We start from the raw sequence: 26,715 nt of genomic DNA, 5'->3' as shown, positions 1-26,715 counted from the left end.
GCAAGTATGTCTATCCCTAAACTGCTTATGTTCCTAGTGACTTAGGACAGGTGTCGACCTGTATAACAGAGACCAGTAGCTTCTGTGACATTTTCTGATTAGTCAGATCAGAACTCGTAATTTGTTTGGTGTCAGCCTAGCCACGAATGAGAGAACTTTCCTGTCATTCTGCACCTCTTTGAAGCTAGCAAGCACAGAAAATCAATTCTGTTTATGATTTTCCAATAGCTCTGAACAGTTATAATTACAGTGTACATCTGAGAGAGCGAAGCTGCTTTTCTAATCTGTTTTCATATTATTTTTTCCAGCAGCTTCTGCGGACCTAATAGTAATGTGGGTTTTGACTGAAGGATACCACTTACATGCTGAGGGTGCTCATTTCAACCATGTGTTTTTAGCACATTGACATGGTGACAACCTGAGTAGAGTCTGAAAGCTAAAGCACAAACGCTATCTAGCATTTCCTGGTCAATAAAAAAGGTTTAAAAAAAAAGTTTGCTGGATTTTACTAAAGAAGGGCCTTGCTTTTTGTCCTGGGTTTTTGTTTGTTAGGTTGGTTGGTTTTGAAACAGTTTTGCTGTGTCACCCAGGCTAGAGTGCGATGGCATGATCACAGCTCACTGCAGCCTCAGCCTTGTGAGCTCAAGCAGCCCTCCCACCCCAGCCTTCCAAGTGACTGGGACTACAGGTGCGTGCCAGCATGCCCAGCTAATGTAGAGACAGGGTTTTCCATATTGCCCAGGCTGATCTCAAACTCCTGGACTCAAACAATCCATCTGCCTTAGCCTCCCAAAGTGCTGGAATTATAGGCATGAGCCACTGCACCCAGCCAGGTCTTACTTTTTAAAGACAGAAAATGTAGTGTTTAGCAAGAAATATGTATTGTACTTTTTTTCAGCGGCCTAAAGTATAAACCTCCTAAAAGTTAAGGTGTTTATGAATGCATATCAGTGAGAAGTTCTTTTTTCCCAAGGTGGTATTATGGAGGGAAAGTCAGTGAGTCAGCCTATTTGCCGAGGCCAGCTTGTCCTCAGGCATTTATACCACCAGTATTAGTTTGCTAAGTTGCCCTTACAAAGTACCATGAACTGGATGGCTTAAACAACAGAAATTTGTTTCACAGTTCTGGAGGCCAGGAGTTCGAGATCCAGGTGTCAACAGGGTTTTCCTTCTGAGGCTGTAAAGAAGAATCTGTTCCATGCCCCTCTGCTAGCTTCTGGTGGTGTGCTGGCAATCTTTGACATTCCTTGGCTTGTATATCTCTGCCTTTATCTTCCATGGAGCTTTCCTTGTGTGTCTGTTTCTCTGTCTATGCCCAAATTTCTCCCTTTTATAAGAACACCAGTCATACTGAAGTAGGACGCACCCTATTCCAGTATGACCTCATCTTAACTAATTACGTCTGCAACAAACTCATTCCCAGATAGAGTCACATTTAGGAGTTTGGGAATGATTACAGGCGTGAGCCATTGCGCCCAGCTGAAAATTGTATATATTTAAGGTGATACATTGTAAAATGATTACCACATCAAGAAAATTAATGTATCTGCCACTTCACGTGAGTATATTTTTTGTGTTGTGAGAACCCTTAAGATCAACACTCCTAGCAAATCTCAAGTATACAATACATGATTATTAACTATGGTCATCATGCTGTGCCTCAGATCTCCGGAACTTCCTCATCTGGCATACATTTTGGCTAACACCTCCTCACTTCCTCTTCTTTCCACCAGTAACTATCATTCTAGTTTCTGCTTTTATGAGTTCAGCTTTCTTAGATTTTACAAATGAGTTCACACAGTGTTTGTCTTTTTGAGTCTGGCTTATTTCACTTAGCATATGTCCTCCTTCATCCATGTTGTTCCAAGTGGCAGAATTTCCTTCTTTTTTAAGGATGAATACTATTCCTTTGTATATGTATACCACAGTTTTTCTTTAACCATTCATCAAATAAGGCACACTTAGGTTGTTGCCCCAACATTTTGGGAAGCTCCCTCAGTTGGTGTTCTGACCATGTCTGCTTATTTTTTGGTTTAAGCCCAGCACTTGGAATGAAGTAGGCACTCAGTATACATTTGAATGGATGATTGGTAGTTTTGTAGGGAGAAAAGCAGATACTATTTATTATGCTGACAGTTCATTATTAAAGTAAAATTTATATATAGTAAAAATGCAGAAATCTTTATAGTTCCATAAATTTTGAAAATTATGTACCCAAGTCACCATCACCCAGATCAAGATAAAGAACATTCCCCCATCCCACCAGCAAGTTCCCTTCTGCCCCTTCTTAGACATGCCCCCAAGGACATGAAAACATTATCCTTTGTTTTCTCCTGGAAGCTTTCTAGATTTAACTTTCACAGTTTGTCTGTGATTCATCTCAAATTAATTTCTGTATGTGGTATGAGTGGGGGTGTGGAAGGTTTCTGTTGTTTAACATCTATTCCTTGTTCCTTCGATGAAATCAAATAATCAAGACTTGTCTATAGAAATAGATTTGTCATTGGGAAATGGATCTCTGTATCTTATTCTTTTTTATAATTGAAACTTGGTTGCTGGGGATAGTTTAGAAACACAAGAAAGGGCTAATCTTCTGCAGTGATTGGATGGCTCAAAGCAATATGTATGGGACATATTACTCCAGTCAGACCTACGTTCAAATCCAAATGCCACCTGAGGTCAGACAAGATAGTCTTAATACTCAAATGTACAAAATAAATAGCCAGAGACCTCACCCAACAGGGTTCTTTTTAATGAGTAAATGAAATAACATGTGTAATACAGTCATCACAGTATAAACATCACAGTCAACAATGCCTGCTAGCTTTAAACCTGTGCTTGTGTGTGTACATGTTGGGGTATGATATTGGAAAGAAAAATAAATCTCATGGAGATATGTGGTGAAAAAGGTCCCTGAACTTGGATGAGGGTTCCTCTTTGAAGAGGTTTCTCCCTCCAGCCACACACGCGCACACACACACACACACACACACACTCACTCCCCTCAAAGGGAGAGGGGGCCCTCTGCTCACCTCTGAGGCTGCTGGTGGCAGGAGCTCAGTCACTGCGAGTTCTGTGAGCCATCGTGGCTTCTGTCCTCACAATGAATAAACCTGGAAACACTGTTTGACTCTCTTCCTGCCTGTGGGTTGTAAGTGCTGCCCTCTGAGCTGTGCCTGCAGCAGGCTTCGTGCCTCTGGTGCTCACTTGGGGGGAGGGGAGCCATCAGTTGATACCAGAAGAGAGCCTGCTGCTGTGCTGCTCTGCTGCCTTCATTAGAAACAGGCAGTCTCCTTGTCTAAAAATAGCAAAAGTGGGAGAGTAGGGAAGAGCAGCAGCCATGCTCAGGGCTGAAAGTGAGAAAAAGGCAGAAACAAGCAGATCTCTGAAAGCCTCCTGTTTGATGGTAGGCGGCTAAGCATTCTGGGTGCAGTGACTGTGGTCAAAGCTTTTCTACTTCCCTGGGTCCACGTTGGGAGATCTTCTAGAAGTGCCCACACACTCAGCCAAGGGCTGAGCATGAAGGAGCTGCTCTGTCCTGGCAGGAGCATGAGATTTGCCACACACCGACACTGTCCAGGCTGCAGCAGGAGCTCTAGCGCTAGTGCTTGAGAATTTCCACACCGTATAGTATCATCACCCACTCCCTGCCCTAACCAAAGGTGAGCTTTTTCCGAGTGGGGCACACGGTGTTGGTTTGACCATCACTTCAGAAGCACCTGGGTCATGCTGGAATGGGCTTGCCTGTAAGCAGAGTGTGACTCTGGTACTAAACAAGCCTTTGTAGCCATTAGGTGAGACCAGGCTGTATTTGTGGGTTTTCTCTGCAGGAACGGCTTTCCTGTCTGCATTTGTTATCAGTTAATATTCTGGTAGCTAAACTAAGAGCAGAAAAGGAATTCTTTCCAAGGTCTTATGATAAATCTGTCTGTGCAAGCAGACCTTTGTCTTGCACTATCCAAACTGATCCTCTTGCTGGTCTTGTGAGATGGGCTGGGCATCTTTCCCATCCACAGATGAGGAACCAGGAGCTCAGTGTCATAACTTGCCCAGCATTGTAACCAATAATCGAAGACGCAGAGCTTGTATCGAGGCCTCTGTCCTTTGCCTGGATGTTCTCTGAGGTTTCTTCCCCACATGACAGTTTCTGAAAGGCGAAAACCTCCTAACATGAAGCAGCCTAAAATGTGGCATGAATTTAAGCAAACGTAGGGGGAAAAAAAAGACTCCATTTAACTTTGATTTGGTAAACGGTTTTCTTTGCATGACCCAGCTATTATGACTCTGAATCCAGAGAGGGAAATATAACCCTAGCTCACTGTTGGCCAGGCAGTATATAATATTTATATAGTCACAATACTCTAAACCCTGTGTGTCGAATTTCTAATTTTAGAGCCAATCTGTGGACAAAGAGGGAGCAATTTTCTTATAGCTGCAAGATAGGATATAAATATGAACAGCCCTGACAAAGTAGAGATAAAAGTTGTTTGATTTTTTTTTAAGTGTGTCTAATATGAAGTGAGAGGGGAAAGCAGGGACAAAGATGAAATAATGTGGGGAGTTAAAGGATACGGTATGTGGTTGATGGAATAAAAAGGCTCACTAGGTATGTTATTTACAGTTACAAAATAAAATATAAATAGCAAACCTTGGGAGAAGACACGGGGTAGAAGAGGGTAAATGTCCTTCCTAGTGAATCGATGGATGCTGCCTTAGGTTAAGAATCTTTTATCACCTGATTAATCAAAAGACATGAAGGGAATCACCAGAAAATATTAAAAGAGAAATCCCAAAAGGGCTGCTGCCCCTAGGGAATGGTGGAGGGTGGGGGTGGGGAGGACAGGAGGTTGTTGCTTTTCATCAGAAGTCATCTGTGTTGTATGCTTAATTATGATGTTTATTACTTTGATTAAAACAAATTGAGGCAGTGGGAGAATGACTTTTAAAAGAAAAAAAACTGTGGATAGTACCATATGTTCCCTGAACAAATGCTCTCATGAGAATTAGCTATAAAACACTCATTAGGTCTGCAAACAGAAATCAGAGTGTTCCAGGCTATGAAAATTATCAATGACTGTTTTCAGCGGTCCAGCCAGGCTAATGCTCTCCAGTGAAGCCAAACTAATGTTGCTGATAACCAAAAGAATCTTTTTTTTTTTTTTTTTTGTAAATGACAGAGGCCTGCGTGGCATCAGGGTGCCATTGATGTTCCCTCCTAGAGAGAGAGCCAGGAAGAAAAATCGCTGCTCCTGCACTGCTCTCACCTGTGGGAAGTTTATGACTTGTTCAGAGAGCAGAGCACAGAGCCAGGGAAGAGTTGGCAGTTTCTGTGTTTTTACAAGGGAAGAACAGAGCTGAGTAGATTAACAGTTTCCTGTGTGGCTTGTTGCAAATTACATGCAATTAGCACTCAGATAGTCTGAATCAAGAGAATTGTGGCAAAACTTGGTGCAGAACCTAGGCGGGCAGCCAGACTCCTAAACCCAGTCACGTAAATTTGCTTCTATAACTGGATCTTCCCAAGCCACGAGTCTGAGAAATGGTGGGCACTCTGACCTGACCACTAGATTTTCAGGACATTCCTCCCAAGAGAGGTATCTTTGCTTGTAAGTGACCCCTAAAACAGAACCTAGGAAACTCTCAGCCAGATAAATTAGAAATTGATTCTAAGTAGGCTTGTGCCCAGGAAATCAGCAATACAGTAAAAATATCAGGACAAAAGCAAGAATACTTCCCAAAGTCAGAACTGAGGAGCAATGAATATTAAATTGATCAATGTCATAGACATTTACATGAAAATCCTTTTTTTAAATGTATAGTACGGGCTGTACACGGTTTCTCACGCCTGTAGTCCCAGCTCTCAGGGAGGCTGATGTGGGTGGATCGCCCAAGGCCAGGAGTTCAAGACCAGCCTGGCCAACATGGTGAAACCCCATCTCTACTAAAACTACAAAAAAAAAAAAAATGTAGCTGGGCATGGTGGTGCGTGCCTGTAGTCCCAGCTACTTGAGAGGCTGAAGCAGGAGAATCGCTTAAGCCTGGGAGGTAGAGGTTGCAGTGAGCGGAGATTGCACCACTGCACTCGAGCCTGGGTTGACAGTGAGACTCCATCTCAAAAAAAAAAAAAATTATATTACCTTTACTGCTTGGGGCATCTTCAAGAGAAGACTTTGCTGTCGACTATGGATGCATTTATTTGAATTAGATGGCTTATTCTTGCGTTATCTCCTTATTCTTTTGATAATTACATTTCGTTATTGTTGAAGCCACAATGGACATTCACATACATATTCCTGCATACAGTTTATAGGTTCTTGAGGCCTAGGTAAGACTTTATGTCCTATGTGAAACATTTCTTAATTAGGAAAGTGACACCTGTCCCTTCAGTAGTCCATGTAACCTTTACTAATCTCTGTTTGCTGAAAATAATGTCACAATGTTAAAATGAAATATTTTTAGTATCTCTTTTGGCTAAAGCCCAAAACAAAAGTAAATGTGAGACTGTAGCACTTGCAAAGGTCAAAACTGGTTTTTGAATGGTGGAAAAACAGCTCTACATCCCTCAGGTGACTACCCACCTCCAGCCTTTAAAAGAGGTTAGTGAGGCCAAGAAAAGAGTGGCAGTTAGATTGTGATCTTTAGAGAGAAGTGTTGATCAGAGGTGTCTGTCCCCACCCAGGGACACTTGAGAGGGCTTGATAAGTGTCCTGTGGAGGATGTGGCTCATGCCTGAGATCCTGTGCTGGCAGAGCAAAGACAGTTTGCTGTTTGGAGTTAGCCTCTGCTACTCACTTCCTGTCTTTCTTCTGTGTGTATTTTTTTTTTCTCCTTAGCACTTTTGGCCAACATAATACATATTTTAAATATTTATCTCATTGTCTGTCTTCTTTAATACTATGTAAGTTCCATGAGGCACAAACTTTTAAAATTTGATCTCTGTATTCTAGGTGCTAGGATCCATTCTAGGTGCAACGTGCATACATGGATACTCAATAACTATTTGCAGCTGCGAGCACTAGCTCATGCCTGTAACGGCAGTGCATTACAGGCCTGTGTGGCTTGTTGCAAATTATGTACAATTAGCCCTCAGACAGTCTGAATCGAGAGAACTGTGGCAAAACTTAATGGTGCAGAACATTGGCAGGCAGCCAGACTCTTAAACCCTTGGCCTTTGGGAGGATCACTTGAGCCCAGGAGTTTGACACTAGCCTTAGCAATATAGGGAGACCTCATCTCTACCAAAAAAATTTTAAAAAGAAAAGCCAGGTATGGTGGCACATGCCTGTAGTCCCAGCTACTTGGGAGACTGAGGCAGGAGGATCACTTGAGCTCAGGAGTCCGAGGCTGCAGCAAGCCAAGATTGCAACACTGCACTCCAGCCTGGATGACAGAGCCAGACCCTGCCTCTAAAAAATACAAATTAAATAACTATATATTTGCATCCTACATTCATTACCATAAATCACTCCAACAACCCTACTTGTTCTGTATTATTATTCTCATTTTACATGTGGGAAACTGGAGCTCTTACTCAGAAGGGTTAAGAAACTTATCCAATATCACCCACAACTAAGTCGAAGAGCCAGAATTGAAAGTCAGATTCATCTGATTCCAAAGCTTATGCTCTGCCTGTTAATGCTTTCTCAGCTCAGGTGTCTGTTTCCTGAAAATGTATTCTCATCTTTTTTGGGTGCTAGATAATAGCTAATCTAAGAGTTTTAGGTAAGTAACATGCCATTCTGTGCTCTGGTCTCACTTGGTAGATCCTGCATAATGAAGATAACAAATAGAAAGATTAATTGGTTATGCAGCTTACACTCAATACCAAGAAAATAATAATTTCAGATTATTCCACGTACATTTAATGGTACTTTACTATATAAATGCCTGATTATTCATTTAGGGCTGTATATTTTCCCAAATTCTTTTATATGTGTAATTTCATTTAAATATTAAATTGTTGGAAGCTTAAGTAGCTTTATTATCATTGTTCAATATTAATATCCATTGTTTTAAATATGTTGTTTTGGAAAGCATATTTTGCTTACTTACTTTTCCTCAAAACTTCCTGTTCGTTGTTACGCTTCCCAAGCGAACAAAGATCTCCACAGCTCACACCAAACATCATATACCATATTTGTTTTTGTGGGTATTCTATAATTATTTTGCAAGCTCCTAGGCAGGCACATTTGCCTGCACTACCTTGGTTTCTGCAATGACAAATTTCTAAAATGTCAGCAGCAATGACTGTAAAAAAAGGGTAGTTAATTGGAAAACAGAGTTCAGATCCTAACTCTGTTCAGCAACCATGTAACCCAGGCAAGCCGCTGCACCTCCCTGGGCCTCACCCTGGAAGTAGAGATGTTGGGCAGACACACGGGGAGGGGTGGTGCGCATGAGTGTAACAGGCTGGATAGGACACTCAAGAGCGAGGTGGGGACCCTGCAGCAATGCAGAGGACATGCTCGGTCTAAGGAAGGCAGCTGCAATCTCACTGCTACTCAGAAATGTAGGCTTACAGTTGGCCGCTCTTCTCATTTCTCAAAAGAAACTGGGTTTTTGTGGGAATTTCATTTTCTTTAATTTGGCAATAATTTAAACTAAAACAAATCTCTTCTTTTTTTTTTTTTTGAGACAGAGTCTCACTCTTGTCGCCCAGGCTGGAGTGCAATGGCACGATCTCAGCTCACTGCAACCTCTGTCTTCTGGATTCAAGCAATTCTCCTGCCCCAGCCTCGCGAGTAGCTGGCATTACAGGCACCCACCACCACACCTGGCTAATTTTTGTATTTTTAGTAGAGACAGGGTTTCACCATGTTGGCCAGGCTGGTCTTGAATTCCTGACCTCAGGTGATCCACCTGCCTCGGCCTCCCAAAGTGCTGGGATTACAGGCATGAGCCACCACACCTGGCCAACAGATCTCTTCTTCAAAACAGTTCTTCCAGCCAGACTGGGTTTGTGGGCCAGCAGTGTGTAACCTCTGGGCAGGACATCCCCAGGATGAAGGTGCTCTGGCCCATGCCTGTGCTATACCAGCATGTGCCCTGGGATATTGCAGATGGCTCCCCAGCCTCCACAGGCCTGCACTCAGTCTCTTCACCAGAGAACTTGAAATCTCAGAACCCAACTCTCTGTCATGTCATTGAGCCAGATACATGAGTCTGCTTTTCTGTCTCCATTGATTTGTCTCTTCTTACACATTTTGCATAAATGAAATTATGTAATATGTGGTCCTCTATGACTGGCATCTTTCACTTGGCATAATGTTTTCAAGATTTCCTCATGTTGTTGCATATATCAGCGCTTTATTCTTTTTATTACTGAATAATACTCCGTTTTATGAATTATTTGTGCATTCATCAATTGGTGGATCTTTGAGTTGTTTCCACTTTCTGGCTACTTAATGAATAATGCTACTGCAAATACTCATATACAAGCTTGTGTGTGGACATGTTTTCATTTTTCTTGGATATATATGTGGGAGTGGAATTGGTGTATCATATTGCTTTGAGGACACCCCAAACAGTTTTCTGAAGTAGCTGCACCATTTTATCAAATACATTCCCATCAGCAGTGTATGAGGGCTTCGGTTGCTCTACCTCCTCTCCAACAAGTTTTATTTTCCTGATTTTCTATGATAACTATCCCAGTAGCTGTGAAAGTGGTATCTCACTGTAGTTTTGATTTGCATTTTCCTTATGACTAAGGATATTAAGCATCTTTTTATATGTGTATTGGCCATTCATGTCTTCTTTGGAGACCTCTCCAGATTCTTTGCTCATTTTTAAATTGGGTTACTTGCCTTTTTAGTGCTAAGTTATAAGAGTTCTTTATATAATCTGGATACATGTTTCGATGAGCCTCATTTTTGTCCCTCAAATTTAATGATATTCAAAATATTCTACTTACTAAGATAGGAAACTTCTAATATGTGTGAAAAACAGTATAAATAACAAAGTTTAAAAAAAAAAGAAAGATGCCCATTTGATTTTATCAAATTTTGACCTTATGATACTAAGTAAATCTGATATTTCTTTTTTCTGTAATCATACTATATTTTAGCTAAAATAATTGATAAATGTACCTGTCAAGTCTCAAATAATATTCTAATTAATTTTTGTATTTTAATTTTGTCTTAACCATGCCAGTGGCTTACTCATAGCTTCCAAAGATAAAAGGTAAATTTTAGATTGAAAAATACTGTCAAAATGGGTGGGTTTGCCTCTAGGGAGGAGAATACTGGATCACATGAGGGCAGGAGAAAGAGAATTACTTTCTGCTATCTATTACACTTATATGCATGGAGCATCATTTAAAAAAAATAAATTTTGGAGCCTGGGCACTGTGACTCACACTTGTAATCCCAGCACTTTGGGAGGCTGGGGCGAGTGGATCACCTGAGGTCAGGAGTTCAAGACCAGCCTGGCCAACATGGCAAAACCCTGTCTCTACTAAAATATGAAAATTATCCAGGCAGGGTGGCATGCACCTGTAATCTCAGCTACTCAGGAGGCTGAGAAAGGAGAATCGCTTGAACCCAGGAGGCAGAGATTGCAGTGAACCGAGATCGCGCCATTGCACTCCAGCTTGGGTGACGAGAGTGAAACTTTCTCAGAACATTAATTAATTAATTTTGGGATCAGACACGGTGGCTCATGCCTATAATCCCAGCACTTTGGGAGGCCGAGGTGGGTGGATCATTTGAGGCCAGGAATTCGAGACCATCCTGGCCAACAGTAAAACTCGGTCTCTACTAAAAATATAAAAATTAGCCAGGCATGGTGGCAGGTGCCTATAATCCGAGCTGCTCAGGAGTCTGAGGCAGTAGAATCACTTGAACCTGGGAGGCAGAGGGTGCAGTGAGCCAAGATCGTGCCATTGCACTCCAGCCTGGGCAACAGAGCGAGACTCCATCTCAAAATAAATAAATAATAAAACATAAGTTTTTGGCAAAATTTAAATGTGGACTATTGTATTAGTCTGTTTTCACACTGCTGATAAAGACATACCCAAGACTGGGAAGAAAAATAGGTTTTATGGACTCATAGTTCCGTGTGGCTGGGGAGGCCTCATAATCAAGCGGAAGGCTAAAGGCACTTCTCACAGGGCAGTGGCAAGGAAGAATGTGAGAGAAGCAAAAGCAGAAACCCCTTATAAAACATCATATCTCATGAGACTTATTCACTACCATGAGAACAACATGGGGGAAATTGCCCCCATGATTTAATTATCTCCCACCAGGTCCCTCCCCCAACACATGGGGATTATGAGAGTACAATTCAAGATGAGATTTGGATGGGAGGAACACAGACCCAAACCATATCAACTATAGATTAGATCATGGTATTATATCATTAATTATATATCATGGATATATAATTCCATGATATCATGGAATTATCAAAATCATTTCCTGATTTTGATAATTGTAGTGTATTATATAAAAGGATGTCCTTGTTTTTAGGAAATTCACACTGATAGGCTTACGGGTAAAGGAATGACTTGTATGCAATTTAGTCTCCCCAAACGGTTCAGGAAAAAATGCTTATGGGTATTTATAAATAAATAATGACAAAGCAAATATGGTCAAATGATAGAAAGGGTACCCTGGACTTTTCAGCATTCCTTCCCTTTTTCTGTGAGGTTAAAGTTATTTCAAAATTAAACTTTAAAAAAATAAAAATTTAAAAAGAAAAAGCACTTCCAGAATATTCTTTTATATATAAGAGCTTCCAGAATATTCTTTTATATATTTCAAATACCTATTAATATTATATATAATATTGTATTATGTATTATATATTAATATTATCTATAATTAATATATTAATATGTATTTGATATATTAATACATTTGATACACTTAATATTAGGAAGAAAATAAAAATCATAAATAAAAACTCAAGAATGAAAAAACCTAGTTTTTGCGGGGGGGACCTTTTTTTTTTTTGAGATGGAGTCTCACTCTGTCACCCAGTCTGGAGTGCAGTGGCACAATCTTGACTCACTGCAACTTCTGCCTCCCAGATTCAAGTGCTTCTCCTGCCTCAGCCTCCCGAGTAGCTGGGATTGCAGGCGTGTGCCACCACTCTCAGCTAATATTTTGTATTTTTAGTAGTGATGAGGTTTCACCATATTGGCCAGGCCGCTCTCGAACTCCTGACCTTATGATCTGCCCACCTTGGCCTCCCAAAGTGCTGGGATTAGAGGCGTGAGCCACCGCACCCAGCCTCTTTATGAGTTTTGTGATCAGGAAAAATACAAGTGAACCTTACCTCTTAAGATCCACACAATTTGCTGCATGTGGTGGCTCATGCCTGTAGTCCCAGCATTTTGAGAGGCCAAGGTGGGCGAATCATGAGGTCAGGAGTTTGAGAGCAGCCTGGCCAACATGGTGAAACCCCGTCTCTACTAAAAATACAAAAATTAGCCACGCGTGGTGGTGCACGCCTGTGATCCCAGCTACTCAGGAGCCTGAGGGAAAAGAATCACTGGAACCCAGGAGGTGGAGACTGCAGTATTGCAGTGAGCTGAGATCACGCCACTGCACTCCAGCTTGGGCGACAGAGCAAGACTCAGTCTCAAAAAAACAAAGTAAAGAAGAAAAGGAGGCCGGGCGCGGTGGCTCAAGCCTGTAATCCCAGCACTTTGGGAGGCCGAGACGGGCGGATCACGAGGTCAGGAGATCGAGACCATCCTGGCTAACACGGTGAAACCCCGTCTCTACTAAAAATACAAAAAACTAGCCGGGTGAGGTGGCGGCGCCTGTAGTCCCAGCTACTCGGGAGGCTGAGGCAGGAGAATGGTGTGAACCCAGGAGGCGGAGCTTGCAGTGAGCTGAGATCTGGCCACTGCACTCCAGCCTGGGTGACAGAGCAAGACTCCATCTCAAAAAAAAAAAAAAAAAAAAAAGAAGAAGAAAAGGACCAGTTACTTCAACAGTTTCAACAGTTAACACTGGTTATATCACAACAAAACAAGGGTGGTTTCTCCTCGGCTGGCTCTCCAATATACTGTCTACCTGCATTCCTTTGGCTTTTGGTATTGTTGTAGTTACTAAGGGTGCACTCCAGCTGTCCTCGCAGAGGACATAACACAATGCTCTGTGTTTATGTGGTTCATTGTTACTCCAAGTGTGGTCCTTGAACCATCAGCGTGAGCATCACCTGGGAACTTGTCAGAAATGCAAATCCATGGGCTCTATGCCAGATTCTGACTCAGAAGCTTTGTGAGAGGGATCCAAGAAATTGCATTCTAACCAGCCCTCCAGGGGATTCTGAGGCACATGTAAGTTTGAGAACCACTGATGTAATTGAAAAAGAAAAAAAAAAAAAAGAGGAAAAAGAGGAAAAAAGATAAATCATCAGTGCTAATGATGCCCAAGGTTATCATTTGTAAACTAGGATAGTATAAATACTGTAAATTGAAGCAGCAAGAACCAATCATTCGAAGTCAAAGATAACTAATGAGCCCCTAGATTTACATCCTCCCAGCACTCACAAGGCATGGGGCCCACAAATTCCCTCTCCAAAATGCAGTGAGGTATCTCGTGTGCTGCTAGAGAAAGAAAATGCACTTCTAGTAAAACCGAATACTTTTTTTTTTTTTTTTGAGACAGAGTCTCACTCCGTCACCAGGCTAGAGTGCAGTGGTGCGATCTCAGCTCACTGCAACCTCCGCCTCCTGAGTTCCAGCAATTCTTCTGCCTCAGCCTCCTGAATAGCTGGGACTATAGGTGCACGCCACCACACCCAGTTAATTTTTGTATTTTTAGTAGAGACAGGGTTTCACCATGTTGGCCAGGATGGTCTTGATCTCTTGACCTCGTGATCTGCCTGCCTCAGCCTCCCAAAGTCCTGGGATTACAGGCATGAGCCACCGCGTCTGGCCTAAAACCGAATTCTTTAAACTCAAGTGACCATGTCTCCAGGTATAACCATATTTCCTTCAAATTCTCAAAAGTTTTCATCCCCAAAAGCTGCCCTCTTTAGCCACAACTTTGGAGGGGTCTTTAGATTTTGTTCCGGGGCCCTCATGCTCATCATTCATCTTTATTTTTCCAGCAAAGGGTTACCTTCCAGTTCAACATTTACCTTGGAAGAGGGGACCATCTACTTGACCACTGAACCCAACACTCTGGAAGTGCAGGATGACAATGCTTCTGTGCTTGATGTCTATTTAGTAAGTAATTTTTTAGTTTCCTCTCCTCCCCTTCTGGTTCGCAAATGGATCCAGGCCATGGCTTACACAAGAACAAGTTCAATAAAACCAGGCATGCTTGGGTTTTAAAAGAAATGATGGCACCCTGTCACTTCTGCAAATGGTGCTTCTTTTCACAAGAATGTTTTCCTATAGTTTATTACACAAAAGAACATCTAGTCAATATGAAATCACCATGTATAACAAGAGAACGAATCCTCTAATGTTGAGGCAAAGTAGGGCTCCTTAGTGTTATTCCCAACCAGGTAATGTTTTCCTTTGACTCAGTCGCTCTCCCTGATGTTTGAATCTTCTGCGTTTTGGCGTTGCTCCCTTGGTAAGTTAGTAGGCCACAAGGCGCAGAACTCATGGGAAGAACCCAAATTCAGCGCCGGAGAATCTTGGCTGATTCTCTCCTCATTTGTCACCAACCAGCTTTTGATTTGGGCAGGAACCTTTCTGACTGCCTAAGGAGGGAAATAATGCCTGCCCTGCCTATCTTACAAGGCTGCTCTGAGGATCATGAGTGACCCATTAGTCCCTGACAGATTACCTGTATCAGCTTAATCGAACTGTTAGATGCCTGGAAAGATACCCTGATGGGCTACAGTGTAAAAGAGCATTTTCTGTGCCAAGTGCATCTCGCATATATGCTACATCTTTGTGCACCTGCACAATTTTTTTTTTTTTTTTTTTTTTTGAGACGGAGTTTTGCTCTTACTGCCCAGGCTGGAGGGCAATGGTGCAATCTCGGCTCACTGCAACCTCCGCCTCCCAGGTTCAAGTGATTCTCCTGCCTCAGCCTCCCTAGTAGCTGGGATTACAGGCATGTGCCACCACACCCAGCTAATTTTGTATTTTTAGTAGAGACGGGGTTTCTCCATGTTGGTCAGGCTGGTCTCGAACTCCCGACCTCAGGTAATCTGCCCACCTCGGCCTCCCAAAGTGCTGGGATTACAGGCATGAGCCACCGCGCCCGGCCTACCTGCACAAAATTACATACAACAGGGTAAGTGTTCTTTTGGAATTTTCTGGGGTTTTCTAAGTTTTGCTAAACATGAGCCAATATTCTGTGTCACTCCTGGTGTACAAGTGCAACTTCAGGAATCAGCACTGAGTGGTGCATGTCTCACAGCAGCTCCTTGAGCCTCTTTGAGCCTGCATTTTATGCTTTTCTGTATCCCTGACCTAGCACTGTCGTTCCTCACAAGTGCTCTGCAGGGCGTCAGTCACATAAGATGCTACTCCCGGCTCTTCTGGGGTAGTATCCAAAGTCCTGGCCAGGCGCGGTGGCTCATGCCTCTAATCTCAGCACTTTGGGAGGCTGAGGCAGGCAAATCACTTGAGGTCAAGAGTTCGAGACCAGCCTGACCAAGATGGTGAAACCCCGTCTCTACTAAAAATAGGAAAATTAGGTGGGCATGGTGGTGCATGTCTGTAGTCCCAGCTACTTAGGAGGCTGAGGCAGGAGAATCACTTGAACCTGGGAGGTGGAGGTTGCAACGAGCCGAGATCATGCTACTGCATTCCCACCTGGGTAACAGAGCGAGAGCCTGTCTCAAAAAAAAAAAAAAGTCCTCCAGGCCCTTCGTGGTCTAGTCTTCCCTGCCTCTACAACCTGCCCCCTCCCTGGGTCTCCCTCTTCCTTGCTGATGCTATTCTAGCCACACTGGCCTCCTTGGTGTTCCTCCCACAGACCAAGCACACCTCTGCCTCAGGACTTTTGCGTTTGCCATTCCTGTCTGTGTGTTCTTTTCCACCTGTCCCATGCTCCCTCACTTCCTTCAGGTCTCAGCCCACGTACCTCTTTTCCAGATAGGCTTTTCTTGAAAGCCCTGCTCCCACCACCACCACATAAAACAGCAGGTCCCCCACCAACCATTGTAAAAATATTTTTTATCTGAATATCCCAGTTTTTGCATGAACAGATTTTTTTGCACTGAGCAATGCTCTTCCCTACCATTGCCCCTGCTTTAAAAAAAATAAGATTGTAGCAGATCACAAAATCCTTACAGAAAAGTTGGTCCACTCCCAACCAAGAAAATAGGGAATTAAATAGAGAAAAAAATACATTTTTGGTCCCATGTTGGATTCATCTGGAACCAAAAATCAGGAAAGCTTTTCAGAAAGAAACTAAGTAAAATCTCATCTTCATGAGCTGAGGATTCATACCACTTTTATGTATCTTTACAAAAACTAGATTTTCACCTATCATGGAGGTGCAATATTCCTGAGTGAGCCAAAACTCAAATTCAGCTCCATATGTGGTCCTGCCTAAACTTGAACCCAGGAGCACCCTGTTGTTGTTACTGACCATAAATATAAGTCTCACCTCCATCTCACTGGAATCATGTGTCTTACAAGAGTGAGAGAAGGATGCAGAAAGGAAGGAATGAGGGGGTTTTGTTGAGAATATTTTTTGTAAAATTCTTTCACTGTTTTTTCCTGATTTTCTTTTTTTTTTTCTTTTTTTTTTTTTGGAAACAGAATTTCGCTCTTGTCGCCCAAGCTGGAGTGCAGTGGCATGATCTCGGCTCACTGCAGCCTCCACCTCCCAGGGTCAAGCAATTCTCCTACCTCAGCCTCCCAAGTAGCTGGGATTACAGGCACCTGCCACCACGCCCAGCTAATTTTTGTATTTTTAGTAGAGACGGGGTTTCGCCATGTTGGTCAGGCTGATCTCGAACTCTTGACTTGAGGTGATCTGCCTGCCTCGGCCTCCCAAAGTGCTGGGATTACAGGCGTGAGCCACTGTGCCCGGCCTCCTGATTATTTGTTAATGTTCTAATATAGTAGTTCTCAGACCTTTTGATCTCAGGTCCCCTTTAAACTCTTAAAAATTATTGAGAATTCTGAAGAGTGTTTTGGTATCTAGGTTGTATTTATCAATATTTTGTGTTTTCAAAACTAAAACAGAATGTTTTTGTTTTTTGAGACAAGGTCTTGCTCTATTGCTTGGGCTGGAGTGCAGTGGTGTGATCTCGGCTCACTGCAATGTCTGTTTCCCAGGTTCAAATGATTCTTGTGCCTCACAACCTTCTGAGTAGCTAGGACTACAGGTGCATGCCACCACACCTGGCTAATTTTCGTGTTTTTTTGTAGAGATGGGGTTTTACCATATTGCCCAAGCTGGTCTCAAACTCCCGGACTCAAGCAGTCTGCCCACCTCGGCCTCCCAAAGTGCTGAGATTACAGGAGTGAGCCACTGCACCTAGCCAAAATTGTTTAAATATTCATTAATTTAAAATAGTAATCTATTATATGTTAAATAATGTTTTTATGAATATTATTATATTTTCCAAAACAAAAATAAATTTTTGGCATTCTTTTATATTTCTGCAAATCCCTAATGTCTGGCTTAATGGAAGAAAAAAGATTCTCACATCTGTTTCTGTATCTATCTTCTTGATATACATAACACATCATTTCATTTCTAGAAAGCTCCATTGTACATCCATGAAAGGGAATGAGAATAAAAAGGCAAATGACATCTTGGTATTATCAGGAAAATAGTTTGACCTCATGGACCCCCAGAAATGATCCCTACAGAGTTTTTCTCATATTTTAACTTTGTCTCTTCACTTGTTGCAAAACCAAATGATACATACATTAATTAGAGAGAAATAGGTACCTGGTCTCTGCCTCTCATTAATCGTTGACCTTGAATTCAGTCACCTTCTTTGGGCCTCAGTTTTCTTATCTATAAAATGAATTATTAAATCAGATTCATTCTAAATTACAAAGAGCTATAGAAATAAGATTTTCCAAGGTGGGAAGATTGCTTGAGGCCAGGAGTTCAAGACCAGCCCAGGCAACACAGTAATACCTCATCTCTACAAAAATTTTAAAAAAAAAAAAAAAGTAGCCAGGCTTGGTGGTGCATGTCTGTAGTCCCAGCTACTTGTGAGGCTGAGGCTGGAGGATCCCTTGGGCCCAGGAATCTGAGGTTGCAGTGAGCCATGATCTCACCACTGCACCCCAACCTAGGCAATGGAGTTAGACATTGTCTCTAAAAAAATAGAAAGAAAAGAAAAGAGGGAGGGCAGAAGGGAGAGAGAGAGAAAGAAAAAAAGAAAAGAAAGAAAGAAGAAAAGAAAGGTTTCCAAAGTAGCTACTGTTATTTCTCCAAATTTTGCTGTTTAATCACCTCCTATACCATAAACTTCCACATTCTTTAAACTTAAATTTTATGGCAGTACATCTAGAAAGTCCTGCACCATTAACTTGTAATTCCAGAATGTGTTTTCATGCTGGAAATTTTTATTTTTTGTTTTGCGTGCTCTTCCAGATCAGAAAGGGTACAGCTCATTGCCCTCCCTTCAGTATTTTCATTTGCATCTGCATTATGAAAAAGCAAATGGAGGCTGGGCACAGTGGCTCATGCTGTAATCCCAGCACTTTGGGAGGCCGAGGCGGGCAGATCACCTGAGTTCGAGAGTTCGAGACCAGCCTGACCAACATGGAGAAACCCCATCTTTACTAAAACTACAAAATTAGCCAGATGTGGTGGTGCATTCCTGTAATCCCAGCTACTCAGGAGACTGAGGCAGGAGAATGGCTTGAACCCAGGAGGCAGAGGTTGCGGTCAGCTGAGATGGCGCCATTACACTCCAACCTGGGCAACAAGAACCAAGTTCCATCTCACAAAAAAAAAAAAAAAGAAAGAAAATGGAAAAGGAAAGCACAAGAAAGGAAAACCAATCTTGCCTTTGCATTGTCTCTTTTTTCCTTTTGACTTAATTTGAATGCTCTGAATCACAACCATCTTTATCTGAAGGTTGGAAGCTTCTCTGGTGACCTCCTATTCAGTGTTGTCACCAAACATGGTCAGGTTTCTCTCGTAATGCTTCTTCTCCTTTAACATAGCATTTCTCTATTAGTAGTTGTAGCCTAATCCTCTAGTGCTTTTATTTATACAGTAACGTATACCATTTACCTTTGTGTAAAAATACATAGGCTTAAACCCAAATGATGTATGCCCACCAGATAGCATATGAAATATCCTTTTAAGGATCCATCCACACATTATGTGTGTGTACATTAGGCTAGCTCTCCTGCTTTTTCCTGTGACTCAACGTGAAATTAAAAAGGATCGGTGAGCTGAGAAGGCAGCTAATTGTTCCATCATCCTTAGTGAGACATTTAGTTCAGATTTTATGTACCTAGTTATTCTGCACGGCTTTTTAAAGGCCATTCACCTTCACACTGTAGAGTTCCAAGCTATTTGACTCATTTTCAAATATTCAAATCAAGGGAGGTGTTTCCTGAGATGATTTTATCCAGTGACCAAAGATGTGTTTTTCATTGAATTTTGAGTTGATGACACACATTGGGGTATTTAAAAGAATACACAGAGATGAGCAGGCTGTATTGATTTAAAATGGGCAATCATGCAGTCTTCATAATAGAGCCAGATTCTACTTTGTAAATAGTCCCAGATATTCTAAGGCACCGGATGCTGTCACAGTGGCTGTTATTTCCGTTTCTAAGGCGGCTTCTTTGCCTGATGTAGAATGCAATTTGGTTTTCATGGAAAGAGGAACAACCAACAAAAAGGCATTTCTGCTGAAACGTGTATTGGGAGAGAATATCCTTTTATGACTAGCTAGGAATGGCTGGGTAAGTGGGAGATAATGGGATTGCTTTTTTAATAATATAGAAGTTCGAAAGATGGCTGCCACAAAACAGTGACTTCCTTGCTTCTACTATTCAGACCCAAGGTTATGCCCTTACACTTTCCATATTAACATCCTCTCAATAACATGTACTTTCATCCAGTTTTGCTTCTCTACAAAATGGCTGTTTGAAATACAAAAATAGCTGTGAGCGAAGGAAAAGAAACAGTTAAGCCGTTTTTTAGCCATGCCAGTATTGGAGATTAGCGCTCTGATGGGCAGCTGTTGGACAGCTTGATTATTTAATGTGTTTTCAGGGTAGTTAATAATACTCTTTGATCATGGGAAGAAGGGTGGCAGAGAAGTGAAAATGATTGAATTAACAGCTTATCATACTATTATGTATGGAAAAAGCGTGAGAAAGAGAAGAAAAACACTTTAAATTAGGTCACAGGGGTCTTAGACCATTCAGTGGAACTTTTTTGGCAAAAGAAACTGCGTTTCTGGATTTGAATCCCTCATCATTGAGGTTAATGACTTATATCGAGTCTCTTTAATCATTCCTTGTTGGAGCCAGTATCGGCTGCTAGTATCGGCTGCTGCAAGGGGTGTTTTTTTGAAACAGCGGCATTTCTTATTGCTTCTCAGGAGAGAGCTCGATCCCCTACCAACAAAAGATGCTGCTCGGGTTTTTGGTAGATTTTAGTGAGAGCAGAGTAGGAAGGAGAAAGGACTAACGCTGCGTTTGGTGTAGAAGGCATTTGATCAGAAGCCCCTTTCCTTCTGCCACGTGATCACGTTGTTGAGAAATGAAGAGATTTGGGAAAGGACAAATTAGGGCCCTTGTTTGTTTCCAGAAATGCTTGGCCCCTAAGTTATTGACAAATAATATTTCTAAGACATGTGGAAGAGCTGAGTAAATGGACCTCCCATTGCCCGAGGCTCACAGCATCTTCAAGTTATTCCCATTCTTGAAATAAAAGTGACGCAAGCTTCAAATTAATGAGGCAACCTGTCAGGCTAGATTAGGAGGTCACCCATAGGATTTTTTAAAAAAACAAACAGCATTAAACTGCTGTTTAAGGATTAGAGTAGGGAATTCGAGGTGGAGTTATAAAGGCATACTGGCTTTCCAGTTAAATTAGGCTCAGAGTTAGCAATTGAATGACAGTTTGCAGGACTGTGGTAGCTTTTTTTTTTTTTTTTTTTTTTTCCTGTTAGGTCCTAGCTTTACAGTGAATCTTGACTTGCAGGCTAGCTTGATTTCTACTTTCTTTTTTCTTTTTTTTTCAGACAGGATACCTCTGTCACCCAGGGGTAAGTGCAGTGGTGCAATCTTGGCTCACTGCACTCTGCCTTCCAGATTCAAGTGACTCTGCTGCCTCAGGCTCCCAAGTAGCTGAGACTACAGACTCACACCACCACGCCCGGCTAATTTTTATATTTTTCTGTAGAGATGAGGTTTCCCCATGTTGGCCAGGCTGACCTCAAATTCGACCTCAAGTGATCTGCCCACCTCGGCCTCCCAAATTGGGATTACAGGCATGAGCCACTGCACCCGGCCGATTTCCACTTTCTTAAAAGCTAGTTCTGCTCTTCAATTTGCCTGGGTCTCATATTATAAATCCAGGCGTGAGTTGCCGTTCATTTTTCATTCTTTGCCCCCTAAGACTGGCCTCTCTTCCCTTATCCCTCTAGACTCTTCCTGTTGCTTCTCTTTGTGATTTCTATTTTTGTCTTCCTTGTCAGAGAAAGCCAGTGTTTGCCGGTCTCTGGAGACTTTCCAACTCTTGGGAATAGTGTTTGAGGAAGAACAGCCTCTAATGGTGTGAACTTGGGGTCTGCGAGGCCCTGAGCCTGCAGGAAACAAATAGCAGACTTAGAACCAGATTAGAACAAACAAGAACTTTTGGGAAAACAAGTTTAGATCGTACCCATGGACCTAGTAAACAGGACTGTCCTCATTCACGCCACTTCCCTCCTGGGCTCTGAGGGGGAATGGGAAAATGCTTAAGGACTGTTTGTTTTACAAAAAATAAAGCCCCCCAAGTGTGAAGAAGGGCATGAATAGGAGTAGGCAGCTGAGGGCCGGCTTCCCGTTGGTCTGCTTCTGCCTATGCTGGTTTCCAAGGGCTGCTGTCACAAATGACCACAGACAGAAATGGATTGCCTCACAGTTCTAGAGGCCAGATGTCTGAAATCAAGGTGTCAGTAGTGCCACAGTTCTTCTGAAGGCTCCAGGGGAGGATCCTTCCCTCCCTCTTTCAGCCTCTGGTGGCTCCACCTGTCCCTTGGTCCTTTGATCTGTGTCACTCTGGTCTCTGCCACCATGTTCACATGGCCTTCTCCCCTATGACGCTCTGTGCCTCTGTGTGGCCTCTCTTCTTATAAAGATGTCAGTCGTTGGATTTAGGGTTCACCGTAATCCAGTATGACCTCATCTTAACTAATTACATCTGCAAAGACCCTATTTCCAAATAAGGTTACAGTCTGAGGCTCCAAGTGGATAAGAGTATTGGGGGTACACAATTCAGCCCACCCCTCTACCTTACCAAGGGACCTGTGAATTAACTGCTCCTTACCATACATAGCCTCATTTTCCTGTTCACTTCTCTTCTCCCTGGCTAAGTCACTGTGAGGTTGGGTAGATGTTTCCAAATTAGTTTGTATTCCTCACAAAGAGGTATCAGGTAAATGACTCTATGAACAGAGTCAATTACCTGTTGGGGACTGAGGCACTGGTCTTTTTTAAAGCTCTATACACATCCAGGGCTGAGATCCGCTGAACTTGTTGACAGGGTCCTTCAGCTCTGAGCATCCTGGAATTCTTGTATGCTAATGTAAGGGGGAACTGTGTGACTTCCCTGGCAAGACAGCTGGCCCATTACACGTGCCTCTAATGTAGAAGCAAAGCCTAGGAAGCTCCTACACCCTCAAGTTTATGAGCTGGGCTTGCTTTGCCATTGAGTTCCTGCTTTCAGCAAGCCCTCTACTGCCACCTACTGGTAATCAAGGCGGGGAAGGCGTGATGGAGCCCCTTGAGTTGAAACGGAATGAAGAGCAAGTGTGAATAGAGTTCGCACTCCATGTACTTTATTGTAGCCTCACAGTGTTGTACGTGGAAGCTCAGCAGAGGGGGTATGTCCTTCAGACGTCAAAGGCAGCTCACTCTGACAGGCCCGGCTCCACCACCTTTGAAGCTGGACTGGAGGCTACAATTACAATGTGGCACAAAAATGAAGGTGCTACTTTCCCTCAGGTCCAAGTGTGCCCCCCTCATCCATCAAAGCCAATTCTGCTTGAGCCTTTTTGAAAGGGCCCCTTGGCAAATTGGGGATTCAACCCAGAAAGTGCTTCTTTCTACTGCTTAGGCAGCAATTTTTAATGAAGTATCAACACCTCAGGGTGGAGGAAGCCTTTCTTCGCCTTCAGACTTCCACAGGTCCTCGCCTACAGCCACGGAACTCCCAGCTGATTGTGGCTTTTGAAGTAACTTCAGTAGAGAATAGAATTAAATATAATAAAATACAAATATGTGGGGTTGTTTTAAAGACTTCCTAAATCCCAGTGATTTCTATTTTATTAGTTTTCTAGGGCTGCTGTGACAAAATACCCCAGATTTGGTGGCTTAAACACAACTTTCTTTTCTCATCATTCTGGAGGTCCAAAGTTCAAGATCAAGGTGTTGGTAGGGTGGGTTCCTTCTGAGAGCCGTGAGGCAAGGATCTGTTCTAGCCTCTCTCGCTGGTTTGTAGGTGGCCTTCATCTCCCTACGTCTTCACGTCACATCTTCCCCCGTACATGTCTGTATCCAAAATTCCCCTTTGCATAAGGACATCAGCCATATTGAATTAGGGCCCAACCTGTGGCCTTGTTTTAATCTGATTACCTCGATAAAGACCCTGCCTCCAAATAAGGTCACATCCTGTGGTGATGATAGTTAGGACTTGTAACATAGAAATTTTAGGGGAACAGGCCAGGCACGGTGGCTCAAGCCTGTAATCCCAGCACTTTAGGAGGCCGAGACAGGTGGATCACGAGGTCAGGAGATCGAGACCATCCTGGCTAACCCGGTGAAACCCCGTCTCTACTAAAAAATACAAAAAACTAGCTGGGCGAGGTGGCGGGCGCCTATAGTCCCAGCTACTCAGGAGGCTGAGGCAGGAGAATGGCGTGAACCCGGGAGGCGGAGCTTGCAGTGAGCTGAGATCCGGCCACTGCACTCCAGCCTGGGCGACAGAGCGAGACTCCGTCTCAAAAAAAAAAAAAAAGAAAAGAAATTTTAGGGGAACACAATTTAGCCCATAACAGCTACTTGGGTGATTTTGTAAAGAAAAATGCAACCAAGGAAACTGCTGAGATGGATGAGGCTTGATGGGGGCACAACTTTTTTTTTTTTTCTTTTTGAGATGGAGTTTTCCTCTGTCACCCAGGCTGGAGTGCAATGGTGCAATCCCAGCTCACTGCAACCTCCACCTCCCAGGTTAAAGTGATTCTCATGCCTCAGTCTCCTGAGTAGCTGGGAATTAGAGGGTACACCACCACACCTGGCTAATTTTTATTTTTTATGTTTTTGTAGCAACAGGGTTTCACCATGTGGGCCAGGCTGGTCTCGAACTCCTGACCTCAGGTGATCCACCTGCCTCAGCCTCCCAAAGTGCTGGGATTACACAAAGTGTGAGCCACCGCACGCAGCCTGGGTGTGCAGCTTCTAATTTCCACCCTCTGGGTCTTGGTAGAGGGCCTCTGGTGCATTCCTTCCTGTGGGTGAGAGAGAAGCCAGTGGCGTTGTCCTCAGGCAGTGCTCCTTTTCAAATGAAACCAGTACCATATTCCTCCCCCCACATTTTCCAAATGTGGCCGAAGCTGGGGTCAGAGTGGATCCTGTTGCAGCTACAGATCTATGTGACATATTAGATGATAAGATGTATTAGTCCATTTTCACACTGCTATAAAGAACTACCCAAGACTGGGTAATTAATAAAGGAAAGTGGTTTAATTAACTCATAGTTCCACATGATATGGCTGGAGAGGCCTCAGGAAACTTAAACAGTCATGGCAGAAGGTGAAGGGGAAGCCAGGCACATCTTACATAGTGGCAGGAGAGAGAGAGAAGTGGCAATCACCAGACATTTATCAAACAACCAGATCTCATGAGAACTCTGACATGAGAACAGCAAGGGGGAGTCTGCCCCCATAAATCAATCACCTCCCACCAGACCACTCCCCCAACACATGGGGATTACAATTTGACATGAGATGTGGGTAGGGACACAGAGCCAAACCATATCATGAGGTAACCACTCAGATTTATGATTAGCTGGCGTCACTCAAGTGTTGAAAAGTCCACTGCAGAACTGTCCACCAGTATAAATCACTGATGCTCTTGGGCTTCTCTTGGGTCCTTAGAAAACAAATTAATCAGGCAGAGAACTGTGTTAAAATATTACCACACCAACAGTTTTGAAATGAGAGGCCAAACTTTAAATCCATCCCAGGAGACGGCAGAGATGAGTGTCAGCAGCTTCTTGGGCCTGCTCTCATCTTAAGGGTCATCTACTTGCTGCTTGGTGTGGGATGCTTTCATGGGGCATCGGAGGCTGGCAGGGGGCCTGGCACTCCATGTGCTGCCAACACCCCAGAATTCACCCAACAGTCTACCAGATCAGGCACAAAATAGCTGTCTTCATCCCAATTGTACACGTCCTTCAAGGATGGCGAAAGTCCTGCCTTCTGCCTCAAGGCTTCTCAGTTGAAGCCTTGTAGTCCCTGGTCCTTGGAAGAGAGTAACCACCTCTAATGCTGAGTCCAAATATTTTTTAAGTACAAAGGTAGGAAATTTGGCACTGACCGTGCCTAAGGTTCCTTTCAGCAATGCAGTTCCATAGCAGTGTGATTTTCTTCTGTTCACACTGCTACGTCCTGATTCTGCAGCACTAGCATGTGTATTTGTTTCCATGCCTAATAAAATGGTGAACTTTTGGGTCCCTGCTGCTACTGGAATCCAATACAATGAGAAATCCCCCACCACACTACATCCCCAAATGATTGTGCCTTGTGAAGTAACTCCCAATACAGGATAGATATGAATATAATAAAATATAGAGCTTTATTTAAAAGAGAGAGAGAGGGAGACTCTGGACTTCCCAGAACCCAAAGGTGATACCTTGCGTTTAAAATTCAGGGGTCTCAACCAGGCATGGTGGCTCATGCCTGTAATCCCAGCACTTTGGGAGGCCGAGGCGGGCCCATCACTTAAGGCCAGGAGTTCAAGACCAGTCTGGGCAACATGGTGAAACCCCATCTCTACTAAAAATGCAAAAATTAGCTGGGCATGGAGGCACATACCTGTAATCCCAGCTACTTAGGAGGCTAAGGCACGAGAATCACTTGAACACAAGAGGCGGAGGTTGCAGTGAGCCAATATCATGCTGTTGCTCTCCAGTCTGGGTAACAAAGGGAAGCTCTGTCTCAAAAAATAATAATAAAATAAAATTCAGGGATTTCTTTTTTTTTTCTTTTTTTTTTCTCTTGAGATGGAGTCTTGCTCTGTCGCCCAGGCTGGAGTACAGTGGCACAATCTCGGCTCACTGCAAGCTCTGCCTCCCAGGTTCACACCATTCTCCTGCCTCAGCCTCCCAAGTAGCTGGGACTACAGGCGCCCACCACCACACCCGGCTAATTTTTTGTATTTTTAGTAGAGACGGGGTTTCACCATGTTAGCCAGGATGGTCTCCATCTCCTGACCTCATGATCCGCCCGCCTGAAATCAGGTGAACCCAGAGATGAAGGGGACCCCAGAGCCAAGGAGATGATGTTGGGGTGAGGAATCCTGAGCCTTAGTATGGATTTGTGGTGATGCCGTGAGTTTCGACTAATGTGGGCAGAGAGAGCAGGACA

The 26,715-nt window shown here is 43.1% G+C and overlaps 1 protein-coding gene across 5 annotated transcripts in view; it reads left to right on the top strand.

Moving 5' to 3' along the window:
• Nucleotides 1-26,715, top strand: part of PIP5K1B (phosphatidylinositol-4-phosphate 5-kinase type 1 beta) — a 310,533-nt gene that overhangs the window by 277,888 nt on the left and 5,930 nt on the right. For all 5 annotated transcript variants that reach the window (XM_033237154.1, XM_033237155.1, XM_033237156.1 and 2 more), the window contains one exon: nucleotides 14,065-14,182. In XM_033237154.1, the coding sequence (XP_033093045.1) occupies nucleotides 14,065-14,182 (118 nt within the window). The remainder of the gene's footprint in view (nucleotides 1-14,064; nucleotides 14,183-26,715) is intronic.

Source organism: Trachypithecus francoisi, unplaced genomic scaffold (genome assembly GCF_009764315.1).
Source record: "Trachypithecus francoisi isolate TF-2019V2 unplaced genomic scaffold, Tfra_2.0 Lachesis_group16, whole genome shotgun sequence".
In the NCBI taxonomy this organism is placed as follows: domain Eukaryota; kingdom Metazoa; phylum Chordata; class Mammalia; order Primates; family Cercopithecidae; genus Trachypithecus; species Trachypithecus francoisi.
This window is presented reverse-complemented; position numbering and strand designations above follow the sequence as displayed.